This window comes from Poecilia formosa, unplaced genomic scaffold, assembly GCF_000485575.1.
Source record: "Poecilia formosa unplaced genomic scaffold, Poecilia_formosa-5.1.2 Scaffold68, whole genome shotgun sequence".
Classification (NCBI taxonomy): domain Eukaryota; kingdom Metazoa; phylum Chordata; class Actinopteri; order Cyprinodontiformes; family Poeciliidae; genus Poecilia; species Poecilia formosa.
This window is the reverse complement of record NW_006800007.1, coordinates 1758205-1773179: the sequence shown is the minus strand read 5'-3', so window position 1 is coordinate 1773179 and position 14975 is coordinate 1758205. Positions and strand designations below refer to the sequence as shown.

The 14975-nt window shown below is 37.6% G+C and overlaps 1 protein-coding gene across 1 annotated transcript; it reads right to left on the bottom strand.

The window, feature by feature from the left end:
• Positions 1–6470: 6470 nt before the first annotated feature.
• LOC103140137 (P2Y purinoceptor 4) lies at positions 6471–14222 on the bottom strand. Its single transcript, XM_007555117.2, has 2 exons — positions 13992–14222; positions 6471–9254 (listed from the first exon to the last, which is right to left on the bottom strand). The coding sequence occupies exon 2, from the start codon at positions 9228–9230 to the stop codon at positions 8151–8153; it is 1080 nt and encodes a 359-aa protein (XP_007555179.1). The 5' UTR covers positions 9231–9254; positions 13992–14222; the 3' UTR covers positions 6471–8150.
• Between the last annotated feature and the right edge of the window lie 753 nt (positions 14223–14975).

Genomic DNA, 14975 nt, shown 5'->3' with positions numbered 1-14975 from the left:
TTAGGGTTTTAATCTACAAAGGTCCACTGGGGGCCTTAAACGTTTTACTTTTTGATTTTGAGATGCGCCAATAAATAATATTATCTTTGATGTTACTTAGCCTTTGGGTTGCACTGCACACCAGGAAATATATACAATAACAAATCATTAACTTCTTTGCAGAAAAATACCTGCAGTGAAAGTAAGTATGGCTTAAAGATTCATAATAAAATGATGTTTTAAATAGACCTGTAGCTACACTCTCCACCGTGTGTTAAGAGTTTTAAGTCTGCTTTGTGCTGGTCCAAATCAAGCTAGTCATTAGCTTTAGCCATCGAAAACAACTAATCTGGATTTAGGCTAAATGAAGATGACAATTTTACAGCGGGTATGTTATATTTTAGCTTAACTTCTGCTTTTAAAAAATGTCAAAACTATCCCTTTAGCTGGCTATTTCACTTTCCACCATCAGAGGTTTTTCCTTCGTATGCTAATGATGCTGACGGCGGAAGTGGCTGGTGTTTAGCATTTGCGTTATGGGAACTTTTGTAGAAAGCTATTTGTGCCGTTCAGAGTTTGCCTGTGAAAATATGTATTCCTGCTGCATTTTATTTTATTTATTAATATATTTAAAACCTCCTGTCTTATCTTCATCTTGCTGTCAGCTCAAGTGAAGATGCAGCAGCAGCTAGAGATTAAGGAGTAACAACAAAGGCCCAACCTTAGCCTCACCTCCTTGGACTTTTCATCCTGAGGGTGCTGAAAGGTGAAACTGTTGGGGGCAGACTTCTCTATAATTCAGCCTTCCAATCAATATCCAACATCTATCAGCATTAGGAGGCAATATTTCCCCTCTTTACCTTGCAATAATCGTGCTTAAGGCTGTGAAGTACCTTATCATAGGTCTGGCGGCAAAAGAAAGGCCGGTTTCCCTGGCGACCGTGAAAGCCATTGGTTTCCTTTTCAGCGGAATAATGAACTTCTCTCCTCCGTGTGTCACTCTTCCACCCCACTCTCAGCCTCTTCGATTAAATTCAAGTCCACGTGTCCTTGAGATCCCTCGTGTCTGGGTTATAATTTGACAAACAACATTAAAACATGGGGGAGCGGGGAGGTGTTCAAGGCTCAACAAAACCACCGCTTTAGCCGAGGTGTCTTGCTGTCAATCCAGGGCTCGGTCTTTCTTGTTAATTCAATAATTTCCTTTTCGTAAAAGGATGGGAAATATTTTCTCATGTTAATTTTGAAATGATACATTTTTAACGTATTTGAAGGGGAAACATTAATTATACTTGCACTGATGTAGCTCAATAAATTACTTTTTATTTTTAAAAAAAATATTCTTGAAATATGTTAATTTTCGAGTTTAACTCTTCAACTCTGTCATCAGAAAAAATATATCTCGAATGCTTTGCGTCTTTGCTGTAAGGACATAATTGAAATCTTGTGAAGAGCAGCCTATGTCAAACTATAGGACTGACTACATAATGCTGGGCTGGAGATGAATAGAGGTGTAAAGGTTATTTTTTCCTCTCTATATGTGAATCTGAATGAGAAAAATAAAAACATGTTTTCTCCTGTCTTGAATCCGGTCTTTGATTGCTACAGTGTCCTTGAGCGCACAGGCATCCTCTGCAGCGAGGACATCAAGTGCTTCATTCAGCGGTGTTGACCGTGTGATGGTCGATTAAAGAGAAGAAAAAAGACCAGAAAGTAGACTTAAGGAAAACTTGGAGAACCAAGAGGCGCAGAGATCCGAATAAAACCACCAAATAATGAGGTCAAATAATAATAAGAAACGGTCAAACAGAGAATTTATCGAGGATTGAAAGAGTTTTATGTGTTAGTGATTTTTTTCTCTTATTTTATGATAGAAAAAAAATAATTTCCACTCGGCATAAACTCATCCTAGTTGTTTATGAATGACATTCAAGTTTTGGTGATTTTAAAATTGGTAATTAAATTTACAAATCAGTCAGTACAGTGAGTAAGATAGAAAAAAAAATCCACTATTTACCGCTCACTTTAATTGAACAAACGCCCAGACGCATACGCATTAATGCTTTTGGTGTTTAAAACTGTTTATTTATATTCTCCTTTTACGCAATAACGCGCTATAGCGATTTTGATCATTATAATTATCAAAATCATCACAAGCCGTAGTTTTGAAGTTTGAAGGTCGCAATCTTCATCTTGTTTTTCTGCTGACTGAATATTTACATTTATTTAAACCAGTAACTGCTCAGAGTACACTTTAAAAAAAACGGACAAATGTAAGACATGGAGATTGAAAAATAATTGCTTGGGGGACGACGGAGCTCGTGTGCTGACCACATTTTTTGTTCAGAGAGTCATGCATTTTATTTAAACATGTTACGATCAAGAGTTTATGTGAAGAAAACAAGGAATTGCATTTTTAAAAATCTGTGAACAAATCTAGTGAATAATCGTTTCAGTTGTATTTTTATATTACAGATTTAAAACAGATTCGATTTAAATCTGGATAAAATCTCCAGAGAGGAAAACAATCACTAAATGTAAACTAAAAAGTGATTTTTAATATAAAGCATCATTGTGAATGTCCGTTTGATAAGAGTTGTGCTTTTCAGTTGCGCATCTAAATTAAACCAGGAGGAGGCGCTGATGAGCCTTTTTACGAGCCTTGTCAGGCTCGTAATAAAGCGTAACATTTGTTCAGGTTTCAGCTGTTTTATTTCGAAACATTTTTTTTTCATTTGATAAATAGTGATGTGGGGATAAATTATAAACCTGAAATAACTACAATAGTAATTATAACAATGTAAATCTACTGACTTGCCCCAATCAAGATTCAGATTGGATTTGTAGAAATGGCACACAAATTTGTAAAAACATGAGATGATACTAGTTCATGGTTGATGCCATCACACAACAGATAAATATATTAATTTAATCTGACATAGCAGTTTGCTTAATAATTTAATTGGGCCAGAACAACAGATTTATTTCTCAAATAATCATCATACACAACTCCATTTTCTTCTTCCTTAAGGTATTTTACTTGTACAGAGATGGAAGCTTGAGAATATCCCTGCAGTCATCAGGCAAGAACTACATGAAGAGTATAGAGTAGAGTTGCCATACCTGCAGAAAAGCAGCACAACTACAGGATGAGTCCACACATGTTGGATTCCAACAAAACAAAAACAAAAGGGTATAGCCTATTACAAGTCCCACCTTTAAAAAAAAACATAAATCTCTACATGTACCTTCACCTTTACACTATTAGACAGCTCTCCCCTTCTTACATATCTTCTTATCTGATTTTATTTATCATTTAATATATAGTGGATAACAAAAGTGGACACACCTCTGTGGATAGAAATCAACACCAAAAGTTTCCCACCTTCAATTTGTAACAAACTTCTTAAAGTATTCAAATGATGTATAGACAAATACAAATATCTCAGAGAGGAAACATAAAACATAGGCAAAAAAATACTGCAATAACCTGGTTGCATAGGTGCACACATTAGACAAATAATTTGTTTGTGCATTTTTTGATAGCACTTGTTTTGTATACAATCATTCTAAAAGATTATGGAAGATTGTGGCATTGTCTGTAAGCTAAATTCTTATGCCACAATTCCAAAAAAAATATGTTTTGGACAATAATCATACTTATTATAATAACAAATTATAAATGCTGGATCACCAATGAAGGAAGCGTTGAACAAGGGAGGGAGACTGGGCATTACTGAGGAGTAAACAGAAGGAGTTCAAAGTGAAGAGATGGAAAAGAAGAGTACAGGAAGAGTCTGGAGAGCAAACTACAGAGGAACATTATCAGGGATGTGTGGTTTGGGATGAAGGGGATCATAAGCTTCAAGCTCAGGAAGGATTTAACGGATGAAAGTCTGGGCAGAGCCAATGAATGGTGCTCATTCTTCAGTAGTTCAGAAACAAGCTCAGCATCCTCTTCTCCTGCCCCCAGCCAAACAGACATTCAACTTGTGACTCAGCTTTCCTGTCACACCTCAGTTTTATCTTACACCTCAGTCATGGACTCTTCTGTTTCTACGTTTGGCTTCAACCAAATCAGGAGATGCTGCTGCTCCCTTGCCTCTCCACCCTTCTTATCGGTCTCAGGAAACAGCTGGATAGGCTGGACAGGAACAAGGCTGCAGGTCCAGATGGTGTCAGCCCCAGAGTCCCGGAGCTCTGTGCAGAGCAGCCATGGGATTCTGCAAAACCTCTTCAATCACAGCATGATCCAAAAAAGGGTTCTGAGGTTGTGGAAGACATCCTGTCTGGTTCCAATTCCACAGAAAACTAATCCATTAGTCATTAACAACTATAGACTTGTTGGTCTGACATCCCACATCACGAAGGTCTGGTGAGACTCCTTTTGGCCCATCTGTGTGAACAAACGAGCACATAACAAGACCCACTGCAGTTTGCTTTTTGCCGAGTTGGAGTTGCAACTTCAACACATCCACTGTTACTAAGCAGAAAGAACTGTAAGGGTCATGCTCTTTGATTTTTACAGTGCATTTAACAAAAGTCAGCCCAATTTGCTTTGTCAGAAACTCCAACAGACACAGATGGAGGCCAATCATTGGGATCAATGACTACCTGACAGATCACAGATGGAGACTGAAGCAGACCAGGAGCACCACAGGGGACTGTACTCTCACCATTTCTTTTCACTCTGTACACTTCTGACTTTCATTTCAAAACAAAGTCCTGTCATCTAAAAAAACAAACTCAAATGACTCTGCAGTCGTCAGGTGAATCAGAAATGGCCAAGAAGCTGAGCTCAGAGAGCTGGTGGATCGCTTTGTGGCATGTGGAAACAATCATCTCATCTTGAATATGAATAAAATAAGGCGATTATTGTATATTTAAAAAGAAACAGGGTTAGATCAAATCTTATTTCATTCATGGAAGGAGAAGTGGAGATGGTGGAGGAATGTAAATATCTCGATGTTCGCCTGGACAACAGACTGGACTGCAGACTCAACAGTGAAGTCATCCACAGAAAAAGAGAGAGCAGGCTGTACTTTTGAGGAAACTTTGGTCCTTCTGTGTTTGCATTAAGGTGCATCCTATATCCTATAAATGTGTGATATCTAGACTTAGCTTCAGCCTTTCCAGCTGTTTTGGACTTAGCATTAAGAAATTACATAAAAGTGAGAAAGTAAAAGAACATTAATTGTCTTAATAATAATAAATGCTATAAAACAAAAGTCTTTGCTTTTTATTTACATTTCTTCTTTCAAACGTTTCAGGTTTAAAGTTATACAAATGTGTTAACTCTGTCTGCATAGTTTCTGGCTGATTAAAAGTCAAATATACACTGTCATCCTTGGTTCTACACAATCAGTTCTCATATTCCAAACAAAACCTGTGTTGTGTCTACTTCAGTTTAATTGTTTCAGTTTCACTTTCTCCTAAAAAGTCACTTTGCAAACCTGACAAAGACACAACATGTTGATTTTAGCTGCATTTTCCTTTAGCAGGACATTTGGTATCAGATTTATTCAGTTTATGACCGTCCAACCATGAGGTTGTGAAGCTTTACGAGTAATATTAAACTGTAATTACTACATTAATAGTGTCTACAGTTCATATCATAGGAATACAGTGGGGCAGACAGATTTGTACGTACAAATGGGGTTATTTGTAGCAGTGAGTTACCAAAGTCATGAAATCTGCTTTAGTGAAACTATCCCAGAGTTAAAAAGACCTTGAAATTCCTTTCATCATTCCCAGAGGTAAAGAGAGGGAAGGAAAGCCAACTCTCCCCCATGTCGAGGTGTGGGCGACTTCTAAAAGCCAAAAAGTTTTTCAGGGTTGACTCTTAACTTTTCTCTCAAAGTTAAGGGGGGAAAAGTCGGCTGTGAATGTAGAAGGACAAAAACAGCTGTGTTGGAATCCGACACAGGACTTGTTGCAGCTGTTGTTTCCGAGCAACATGCAAACACTGCTTATAGACTGGGGAGGATTGTGTGACTGGCGTTTCATCTGTTAGACAACATCCAGATTTCATTCCTGGTTTTACTAACATATAAACAGCATGTTTAAATGACATATACCATAAGAAAGGGTTGCAGAAATAGTAGGACTCTATTTAATGAAAACTCATAAATCAGTCAGGCAGCAATTTCTTAAAATTTACTCTGGACATTATTGTAAATATTCACAGAAATAGAACTGTGCACTGATAGCATCAAACATGTTTACATACTTTAAATGCTGAAATTAGTCTTTTAATCTCAAATAGAAGTCAAGTCAGTCTTGCAACAAATCTGAAGAAGTGTCTTCAATCAGAGGCTTTTTAAAATTTGTAGCAAAACTGACCACTACTGGAGATTCTTCCAGTCCAAAGCACCAACATCCATGACAACTCGTTGAAGATACTTGGATCATATGAGTTGCAACAACGTTTTCTTTCACTTTGGTATAAATAAAATATTTGTGAATAGAACTGGATTAATGATAGAAATGAACACTCTCACATTAAACATTTATTATTCCATAAACCTTATAAACATTTAACAACAAAGCATTCAATTCAACATGTAAAGAATATTTAGATAGCATCTAAGTTCATGTTAGTAATTTCAGTTTTAGTTTATTGCATCTTACTGTACATGTAGATGTGTGGATTGCATTTCTAGCATGACTTCTCATAACAACATAAAAATGCATTAATTAAAAAAATATATTTAAGAATAAACCTTTGATTGAACAGCGAGAGGTAATACTGAAAGCTTATTAATCTCTTTTACTAATACACAATGAGAAGATTATATTTCATTGTATATGTTTTAACCTCTTTTCTGAATGGATAAAGTAGGACGTGATGGTTTCCTCCTGGTGCTTTTAGTTTGATAAATGAGTTTTCCATCCTGAAGAGCCACTATCCTTCAATTATTAGACGCATCTCTTCTCCAGTATATGGAAATTAAATGACTGAATTCCTTCATGAGCCTTTAGTTATTTAGCTTTGCATTCAAAGACTAACAAAAGTAGGTAAACCCTACCTATTGTCAAATTCCAGAATAAATATAACACAAATATTTATATCTATGTATTTTCCATGACTTACTGGTTATACTGTGTGCTCGTGTGCTCCAATTGCTCACTCTTTTAATACAGTTGAGCTCAAAATTATTTGGATTTTAAAATAATTTTTGATTATTTATTTAAAGTTTGATTCTGATATGGAGTTAGACAGACATCACTCAACAGGACAATGTAAAAGAGTGCCAATTTTGAAAAAGAAAAGTATCTACTTATATTTAGATTTCAATAAAAATGCAAAGTCAAAAATAATTTACACACTCCCTTAAAAGAAACAGAAAAACTATTGGGGTCACTGCAATCAAATCTTTCTTGCTATTTCAGTTTAGCTTTTTTGCATGTTTCTTCTGGTAGTTTGACTGTTTGTCTTTGGTGATGACCTCCCACCTCTCGCCAAAGCACCAGCCCAAATCTTTGTCTGACTTTGGCTGGCCCACTCTAACCAAGATCACTCTAAAACTAAATCTAAGGTGGGTATGAATAATTATGAGCCTAAATGCATTTTGTGCATCACATCGAGTACTGACGGTTTTCTTTCTCTCGCTAAACAAAAACAGATGAATTTATAAGCTTCCATTAACTCGTTTTGCTGGCAAGGACTGTGCATAGCATTACCATGACAACCAGTCATGTGTATACAGTACAACACTCAAAGGGACAATATTATTCACTTACACAAATGAACTACAGTTTCAGATTTCGTCAACAGGGAGAAAGATGTGAGCAGGATTTGAACACCAGATCTTGAGTTCAAGCCAAGAATCAAGTCTTAAGAACGAGTCCAAATAAAGTCAGGAATCTGTTTGTTGTGTAACCAAAGTGTTCCTGAAATCTGTGTCTCTGTATCTAAATACTGCTGTGGTGGCAAATCGTACACAGAAAAAGGAACCGTGTCTTTGATAAAAATAACCTTTGTGCATAGACGTGTCACTACAGTAAGAACTGAAAAAGTCTTTGAACATGTTAAAAAATATTTTCACATAAATCAGTAAATAAAAAAAACATACTTATAGAAAGTAAAATCTATGACAAAATAGTCTTTCAGGGGAAAGGTTTCACTACAAGTAGAAATACATTACACAGTTATTACTTTGTATTCTTCGCTATCTCTCAGCCTCTTCACTGGCTTTGGGAGCCGAGCCCTTACCCACCAGACCCAAACTGCTGTTCGGTATACTTTGATTGTATTTCAGGTTTCTTCTCCCTTTAAGAATGAAAATCATTTTGGAGCGGTAGTGATCTCCGGCCAGGAAGTACAAGATCGGATCGATGCAGCTGTTGATGCTTGCCAGCGGCCTGGTGATTTTGTAGGTGAAGTTCACGATGTTGAGGAACTCACAGTTGAGATTCAGCACACGGGATGTGTAGTAGAGAGTCCGTGTGATGTGAAATGGGACGAAGCTGACTGCGAAAACCACCAACACCACGATGATGAGCTTGATGGACTTCTGCCGCGACCTGGAGGTCTGCTGGCTGGAAGATAATCCTTGTCTGGGCTGACACAGGGTCCGCGCCATTAGACAGTAACACACCAAAATGACTATGAAGGGGACACCAAACAGCAGCACCATGACTACAGAACTGTAGTCAACGTACTGTTCGAAGGCTTCCTGACTGGTTGTGTCATGGCACAGCGTGTCATTGTCCCTCCTTGAGGTGGTGACGAATATGAGGTTGGGCACCAGGCAGACCGTCACGACACACCACACCGAGCCACACACCAGGTGAGCGTGACGGGACTTTACCTTAGTCAGCACTTTGATGGGGTGGCAGATGCCAAGATACCGATGCACACTGATGCATGTGAGGAAGAGGATGCTGCAGTAGAGATTGGCGTAGAAGAGGAAGCGGACTATTTTGCAGGCCGCCACGCCGAAGGGCCAGTCACTGCGGTTGGCGTAGTAGTAGATTAGAGTGGGCAGCGAGAGCACGTACAAAAAGTCGGACAGGGCGAGGTGGAACATGTACACGGTGCTCGGGTTCCACGGGCGCATCTTTATGAACATCCACAATGCCGTGGCATTGAGAACGAACCCAACAACAAAAACCAGGCCGTAGGACACAGGAAGCAGGATGTATTTAAACTCCTCATTAAAACGGCAGCTGGAGTTAAAGACTGATGTGAAAACCTCCGACTGGTTGTGTGAACTAGAGCTCCTGATGACCAGCTCCATGTTAGCCATGTTAAACACAGTAGACGACAAAACCTAAGAAGAAAAGAAAACATGGAGATATCAGGGTTTTCGTTGCATTAACACGTCAAAACAAACATCCATCGTCTACAGCCGCTTGTCTCTGCAAGGTCAATGGGTTGCCAGTGCCTAGCTTCAGCTGGCATTGGGTCAAAGGAGTGGGGCACTCTGGGTGGGGCAACTCAGAGACAGACAGAGTGAATGCACACTCACATGCGCAAATCTAAGGGCGGCTTAGAGCACTCACTTAACCCCCAGTCATGTTTTTAGACTGCGGGAGGAAGTCAGAGTACCCAGAGAGAAACCCTGCATGTATGTGGAGAACATGCAAAAATCTATGATGGTTTTAAAGCTTTATAATCCTTCATGATCTCCACTTACGTTACGGAATGAGAATTAAAAAACATAAATCACTAATCTTTCCACATCTAGAACCAAAATCCTAGACAGCAACAGGCAGGACTTCATTGCTGCTCATGCTTGTTCTGAAAATATTACTCTAGATGCAGCACAAACAAATGAATTCCTGTATATCTTTAAACATGTCTTAATGTGATCAACCCAAAAGTCTAATTACATTCCGTAATGGAAAAAGCTATCCACTACAGAAGCCAAGAGGTTTGTCCGCATGTATTTATTCCCAATCATTTTCTTGAGATAACGAGTTAATTTCCTATTTTCTGCAGATATTTTTTCCGATGGTTTTCTTGAGATTAGTTCATTTCTCAATGTTTTCTTGAGATAAATTAATTTCCTGATGGTATTTTACAATTCTAAGAATTACTTGCTTTAATTAAGTTTTTCTAGTAGCTTTTCCAGCATGAACTGCATGTTTAAGATCATACAACAGCATTTCAATCTGATTTGACTGCAGTTTGCAAGGCCACTCTAAGACCTGTGTTTTGTTTTTATTTCTGTGCAGTTTTGACATTGACTTGCTGATGTACTTTGAACTAGAATTACCTTTTAGAGAGTAGAATTAATGATTCTATCAATCACAGCAAGTCATCCAGGACCTGAAGCAACAAAACAGCCCCGGATATGCTTACCTGTAGATATAATGTTCTTTTTCTGAGACATATGCTAGTTTTGCACCAGAAGTAGTGGAAAGCCTACCAGCAAAAAGGTTTCAATTTTGTCTTGTCAATCCACAGAATATTTTCTCGCAGCTCTTGAGGACCACAAAGATACTTTTTGGTAAATGTGAGACAGGCCGTTGTGTTCTTTTTGAGCAACAGCAGATTTCCCCTTTGAACTTTCACATGAGTGCCAGAAGAAAAAGAAAAATAAAAAGTCATTTTTTTCAATTATACTAGTTTTGATCTAAAACTACAGTAATATGATACCATCAAAACTCAGTGAGTTTCTTGGCTCCAAAAGGTCACACAATAGGAAAGCTGTCACCGATTCATAACATAGAAATGTCACTTGGTATTGAGAGACACTTATAGGACAAAATACTAGAATAGTTCATCTCAACTACTTTTTATATTTTTCTCTGATCAGTTACAACACAATAATTTCTGACATTGTTTGCAAAACACATTCAGAGAGTTTGATGGAGTTTAAACATTGAGCTAATCTTAAATGCAACACAGAGCTGAACACAGATATTTACATGCTGTATAAAAAACACCAATCTTTTTTCCTGTTACATCAGACTTAATTAGCGTGGTTTCTGTGAGCAAAATGCAAAAATGTGTGAATGTGTTTGTAAGTGAAGTGTTTTGGGATCCTCTGGACTTAATCAAGCTTTGTACAAACACATTTACCATTTCCAAATTCAAAAAAGTGATTAAAAAAATCAGTTCCTGTTTATTTTGGCTTTTAGCAATTCTAAATAATTTTGGTAATCCAAAATGATCTAAAAGAGAAAAAGTTTAGAGTAATATAATATCAGACAGCAATAAAAAAAAATGCTTTGCGTCATTAATTATATATATTACACAACTGCATAAGAGTCATCTGCATATTTGAGCATGATCATCTCTAATGCCTCTTTAACTACTTCTCTGTATTTAATTAATAAAGAAAATTGCAGTCATCCTAAAACCGAACCTTGTTGTACATCCATCTTGCAGTTTTGAAAACTTAAGCGAACCCAAGCATATAATGTATAGCTTAATGTTTTACAACACCCAAACCGACTTACTGCAGTTTATTTTGATCTAGTTTTTCACACATCAACAATCATTTACATTAATACCTGTAAGACATTCTCTTGATGTTGTCACAGAACAGGCTAACTTAAATTAAGCTATTGTAGGATGTGGCTTAGAGTTGCTTGTTAAATTTAATCAGGGTTTCCCTGAAAATAAAGTCATTACGAAACATCCGTCTTTCATTCATCACAAGTGATGTTTTCACAGATGTGCAACTTGCTTGCGGTTTTCATACTAATGAACCCCAGATGTTTGCTTTCAAGTTATCTCCATTAAACAAGACTATCCAGGCTGACCTGCTGATCGAGAGAAACACCAAATCATTTTAAAAATCTGTGAAAATGAGTAGGGAAAAGTTTACTTTGGTTTAAGTTAATTTATCTCAAAACTTTAAGGTTTGTTTCTCAAATTACCACAAAGTAATGTTTAACTCAGTGAGTGATCCAGGTTTGAAGGAGAAAGAAACACTCACACTGTAAGAATTTCACAACTCTTACAACCGCGTAAGAGTTGTAAAAATATAACACATGCCAAAGACTTTACATCACATGGATGATACTCTTCTTCAGAAAAGGTAGTAAAAACAGGTTCCTCTTGTTTTTCTTTTTGCTTCTGGCAGCAGTTTGTCATTGTTATGTTGTTTACTTCATACCTTAATGAAGGAGTAAGACCAAGCTCCTCCTGGAAGTTTCATAAAAACACTTTTCTGGTTGGGGGGTAAAGATTCGGCATTTCCCTTTCTCATCAAATGCCCAGTTAAATCATAAACCCAGAAACATATTCCAAAATGATCTACATGTTTTACTTAAATTTACAAGACACTGTAAAATGGACACGTTGAAGCTCATACCAGCACACAGTAATAAACTCCATTATGATAATAAAGGCTCATTTTCTGTAAGGTACTGTTTTCTAAACAAACTTAAACCCTACAACATAATCCACATTTCAGTGAATTCATTAAATTAATGGGCAATAAATCCCACATTAAGAAAAAAAGTGTTTATTATTTTGTTTGTTTTTAAAAAAGAAATCACTGTTGCCACATTTATTGCCACTCCTAAGACGTCCAATGAAGATATGCTTTACTCAATCACTTTAGCAGGTTTTAATTAATCTACAACTTTCTGTTATAGAAACAGAAAACAGAAAAAGAAAAAAATGCCATTCAACTAAAGAAGATATGCCTTGAACCCTTGCAAAGCAATGCAAATGGCTGCAAAAAAAAGCTACTCATTTTGCTGATCTACAGTCGGTAAAACAACTGGAGGGTTGCACAGAAGAAATCTAAATTTTTCCCCACCGCTCACTGTGAGGGGAAGGTCGAAGAAGGAAACAAACAAAAACAACATCATTATTAGAGGAGAGATTATGCTCGAGCCGAACCAGGATTTTATTTGTAGTTGTTTTTCTTTACAGAGGTGCTATTAAATGTTGCAGGCGCTGTGACCATGTGTGCAACGTTCCACCATTTCACTGCTAAGCACAACATTCCAGTGTTTTTATGCCACCGCACTACACACTCTTGTAACTTATTCTAAGCAGACCACAATCAAAACAACCAGTTTTAACGTTTAATAAAGCTGGTTCTAGATCCAACTGGTTCTAGAACTAGTTCATAATGTGGTTGAGGAATTGCTTTTTATGAACAATTACTCCTTCTGGTTTTCTGCAACAAAGTTGGCTGCTACTTTTTCACTTCTGGACTGTTGTCATTGTGCCAATAAGGTGTTGTTGTTTTCTTTACAACTGGGGGAAAGTGTTAGCATCTCAAAAGCTCACATGATATCTGAAGTATGACCTCAAAACCCAGAGGAGTACGAAAGGAGACTTCATCGCTGCAGAGCACCAAGTTTCTCTGTCTGGTTTTCTATTCAACCCTAAAGTGAGACTTAAGGGGGAATGGCAAAAGCAAATGATGCAGATTAGCAATGCTTGCTAACAAGGGATGGTGTCATCCAGGTCATGTTATCATGAAATATTGTCTTTCTGTGTCCTGGATATTCAGCTGTTTGCATGTCATTAGTGTCATATGGCAACAGTGTCCTCAGTCAGAAGCTTCTTCGGATTCGTTGCATGACTGACCGCTACTGGAGATCTTTCTTGCCCATCTCACTTCCATCTACAACTACTCTATTAAGATACTTGGACGATATTACTTATGAAAACATTTAAAGTGTTTTTAAAATTAAACGTCCTTATTACATTACATTAAGTTCTGTAAGTTGATCTCAGCCTAAAAGAAATACAAATAATTATCAGATCATTTCACTAAATAATGTTTGTAAACATGTTTTTAAAGAAAGCTAAATATGTAGCCCATATTTAATTTTTTTTTAATGAAACTCACTTTCTCTTTATTTCACTAACTTGTTCCGCTCTGTTGAGAGCTTACACTGGGGAAACGGAAAGAAATACAGAAAACAGACCGACATTGTTCGTTTTTATTGTCCTCGATTATGGTTTTCATAGATCGCTCATATTCCTGTTCGCGTTTTTATCCGAACTAAGCATCTGGTTTTGCGGATTTTGCGCAGTTCAGTCAAGCCTTTGAAAACAAAGTTGAGTGAACGCGGCTGCCTGCACTCACCTAAGCAGGATCCTAACCGCGTTGCTGTCAGGAAGCTCTGATCCTCGAAAGTTGTTTATTTCCCTTCTCCACTTGTTTCTGATGCCTGGAGCAAAAAAAAAAAAAAAAAAAAAAGCGCTTCGTTGGTGCCTTTCCGTTGGTGTCCAGAAGCGACTGTTTAGGTTCACGCTTGTTGCAATTTGTGGTAGGAAGCTGGGGGTTGGAGTCCATGGCAGCGCAGCCAGAAACGTCAGTCAACACTGAGAGGAGTGAGCATGGGGGAGGAAATGGAAGCTGGGGAGGGAGCAACCCAAAACGAAGAGAAAGAGGAGAAATTGTAGGGTCTCATCTTTCGTTTAGAGCTTTAATAATCCCGTTTATGAATGTAAAATACACGCCATGTCAATTAGAGTAAGGGAGAAAATGGAGTTAAAGCTATATTTCTGTAGAGTAGTGGTGCCCAAGGGTTGGGGTCAGGACCCTAAAGTGGGTCGTGGAAATCTGGGTATGCGGCCATAAACACTTCTCCAGATATGACTGCAAATGACAACCAAGCATCTGCAATTTAAGGTTCCATTTACCAGGAAGTGGAGGGAGAATGATAAATTCTTAGCACAACCATAATCTCCACGTGTATTATGACCAAAAGCTTCAGTAGCTCCATCAAATCACCAAAACACCAAAACACAAAGGGCTACACATTTATAAACTGGAATCTGACTTTTCAAAGTTACTTTGGAGAAAAGTCATACTCTCTTATACCAGCTTCATCTTCTATAAACGCTGTTTCCAAGTCTGATTGTTATGGAAGCCCACTTCCAACACTGATGATAAAAAGTGTATTATGGCATATCTACCTCATCATTATGAGATAATTTGTCTATTTTTTTCCTCTTCTTTTGACATGGGATTTTGCCAAAACTTGCTAGATTTCACGGCTTGTAAATCCACTTCTGAAGTATTGCCTCAGGTTAGCAACATCCATTTCTTCCTATGAATTTGTCA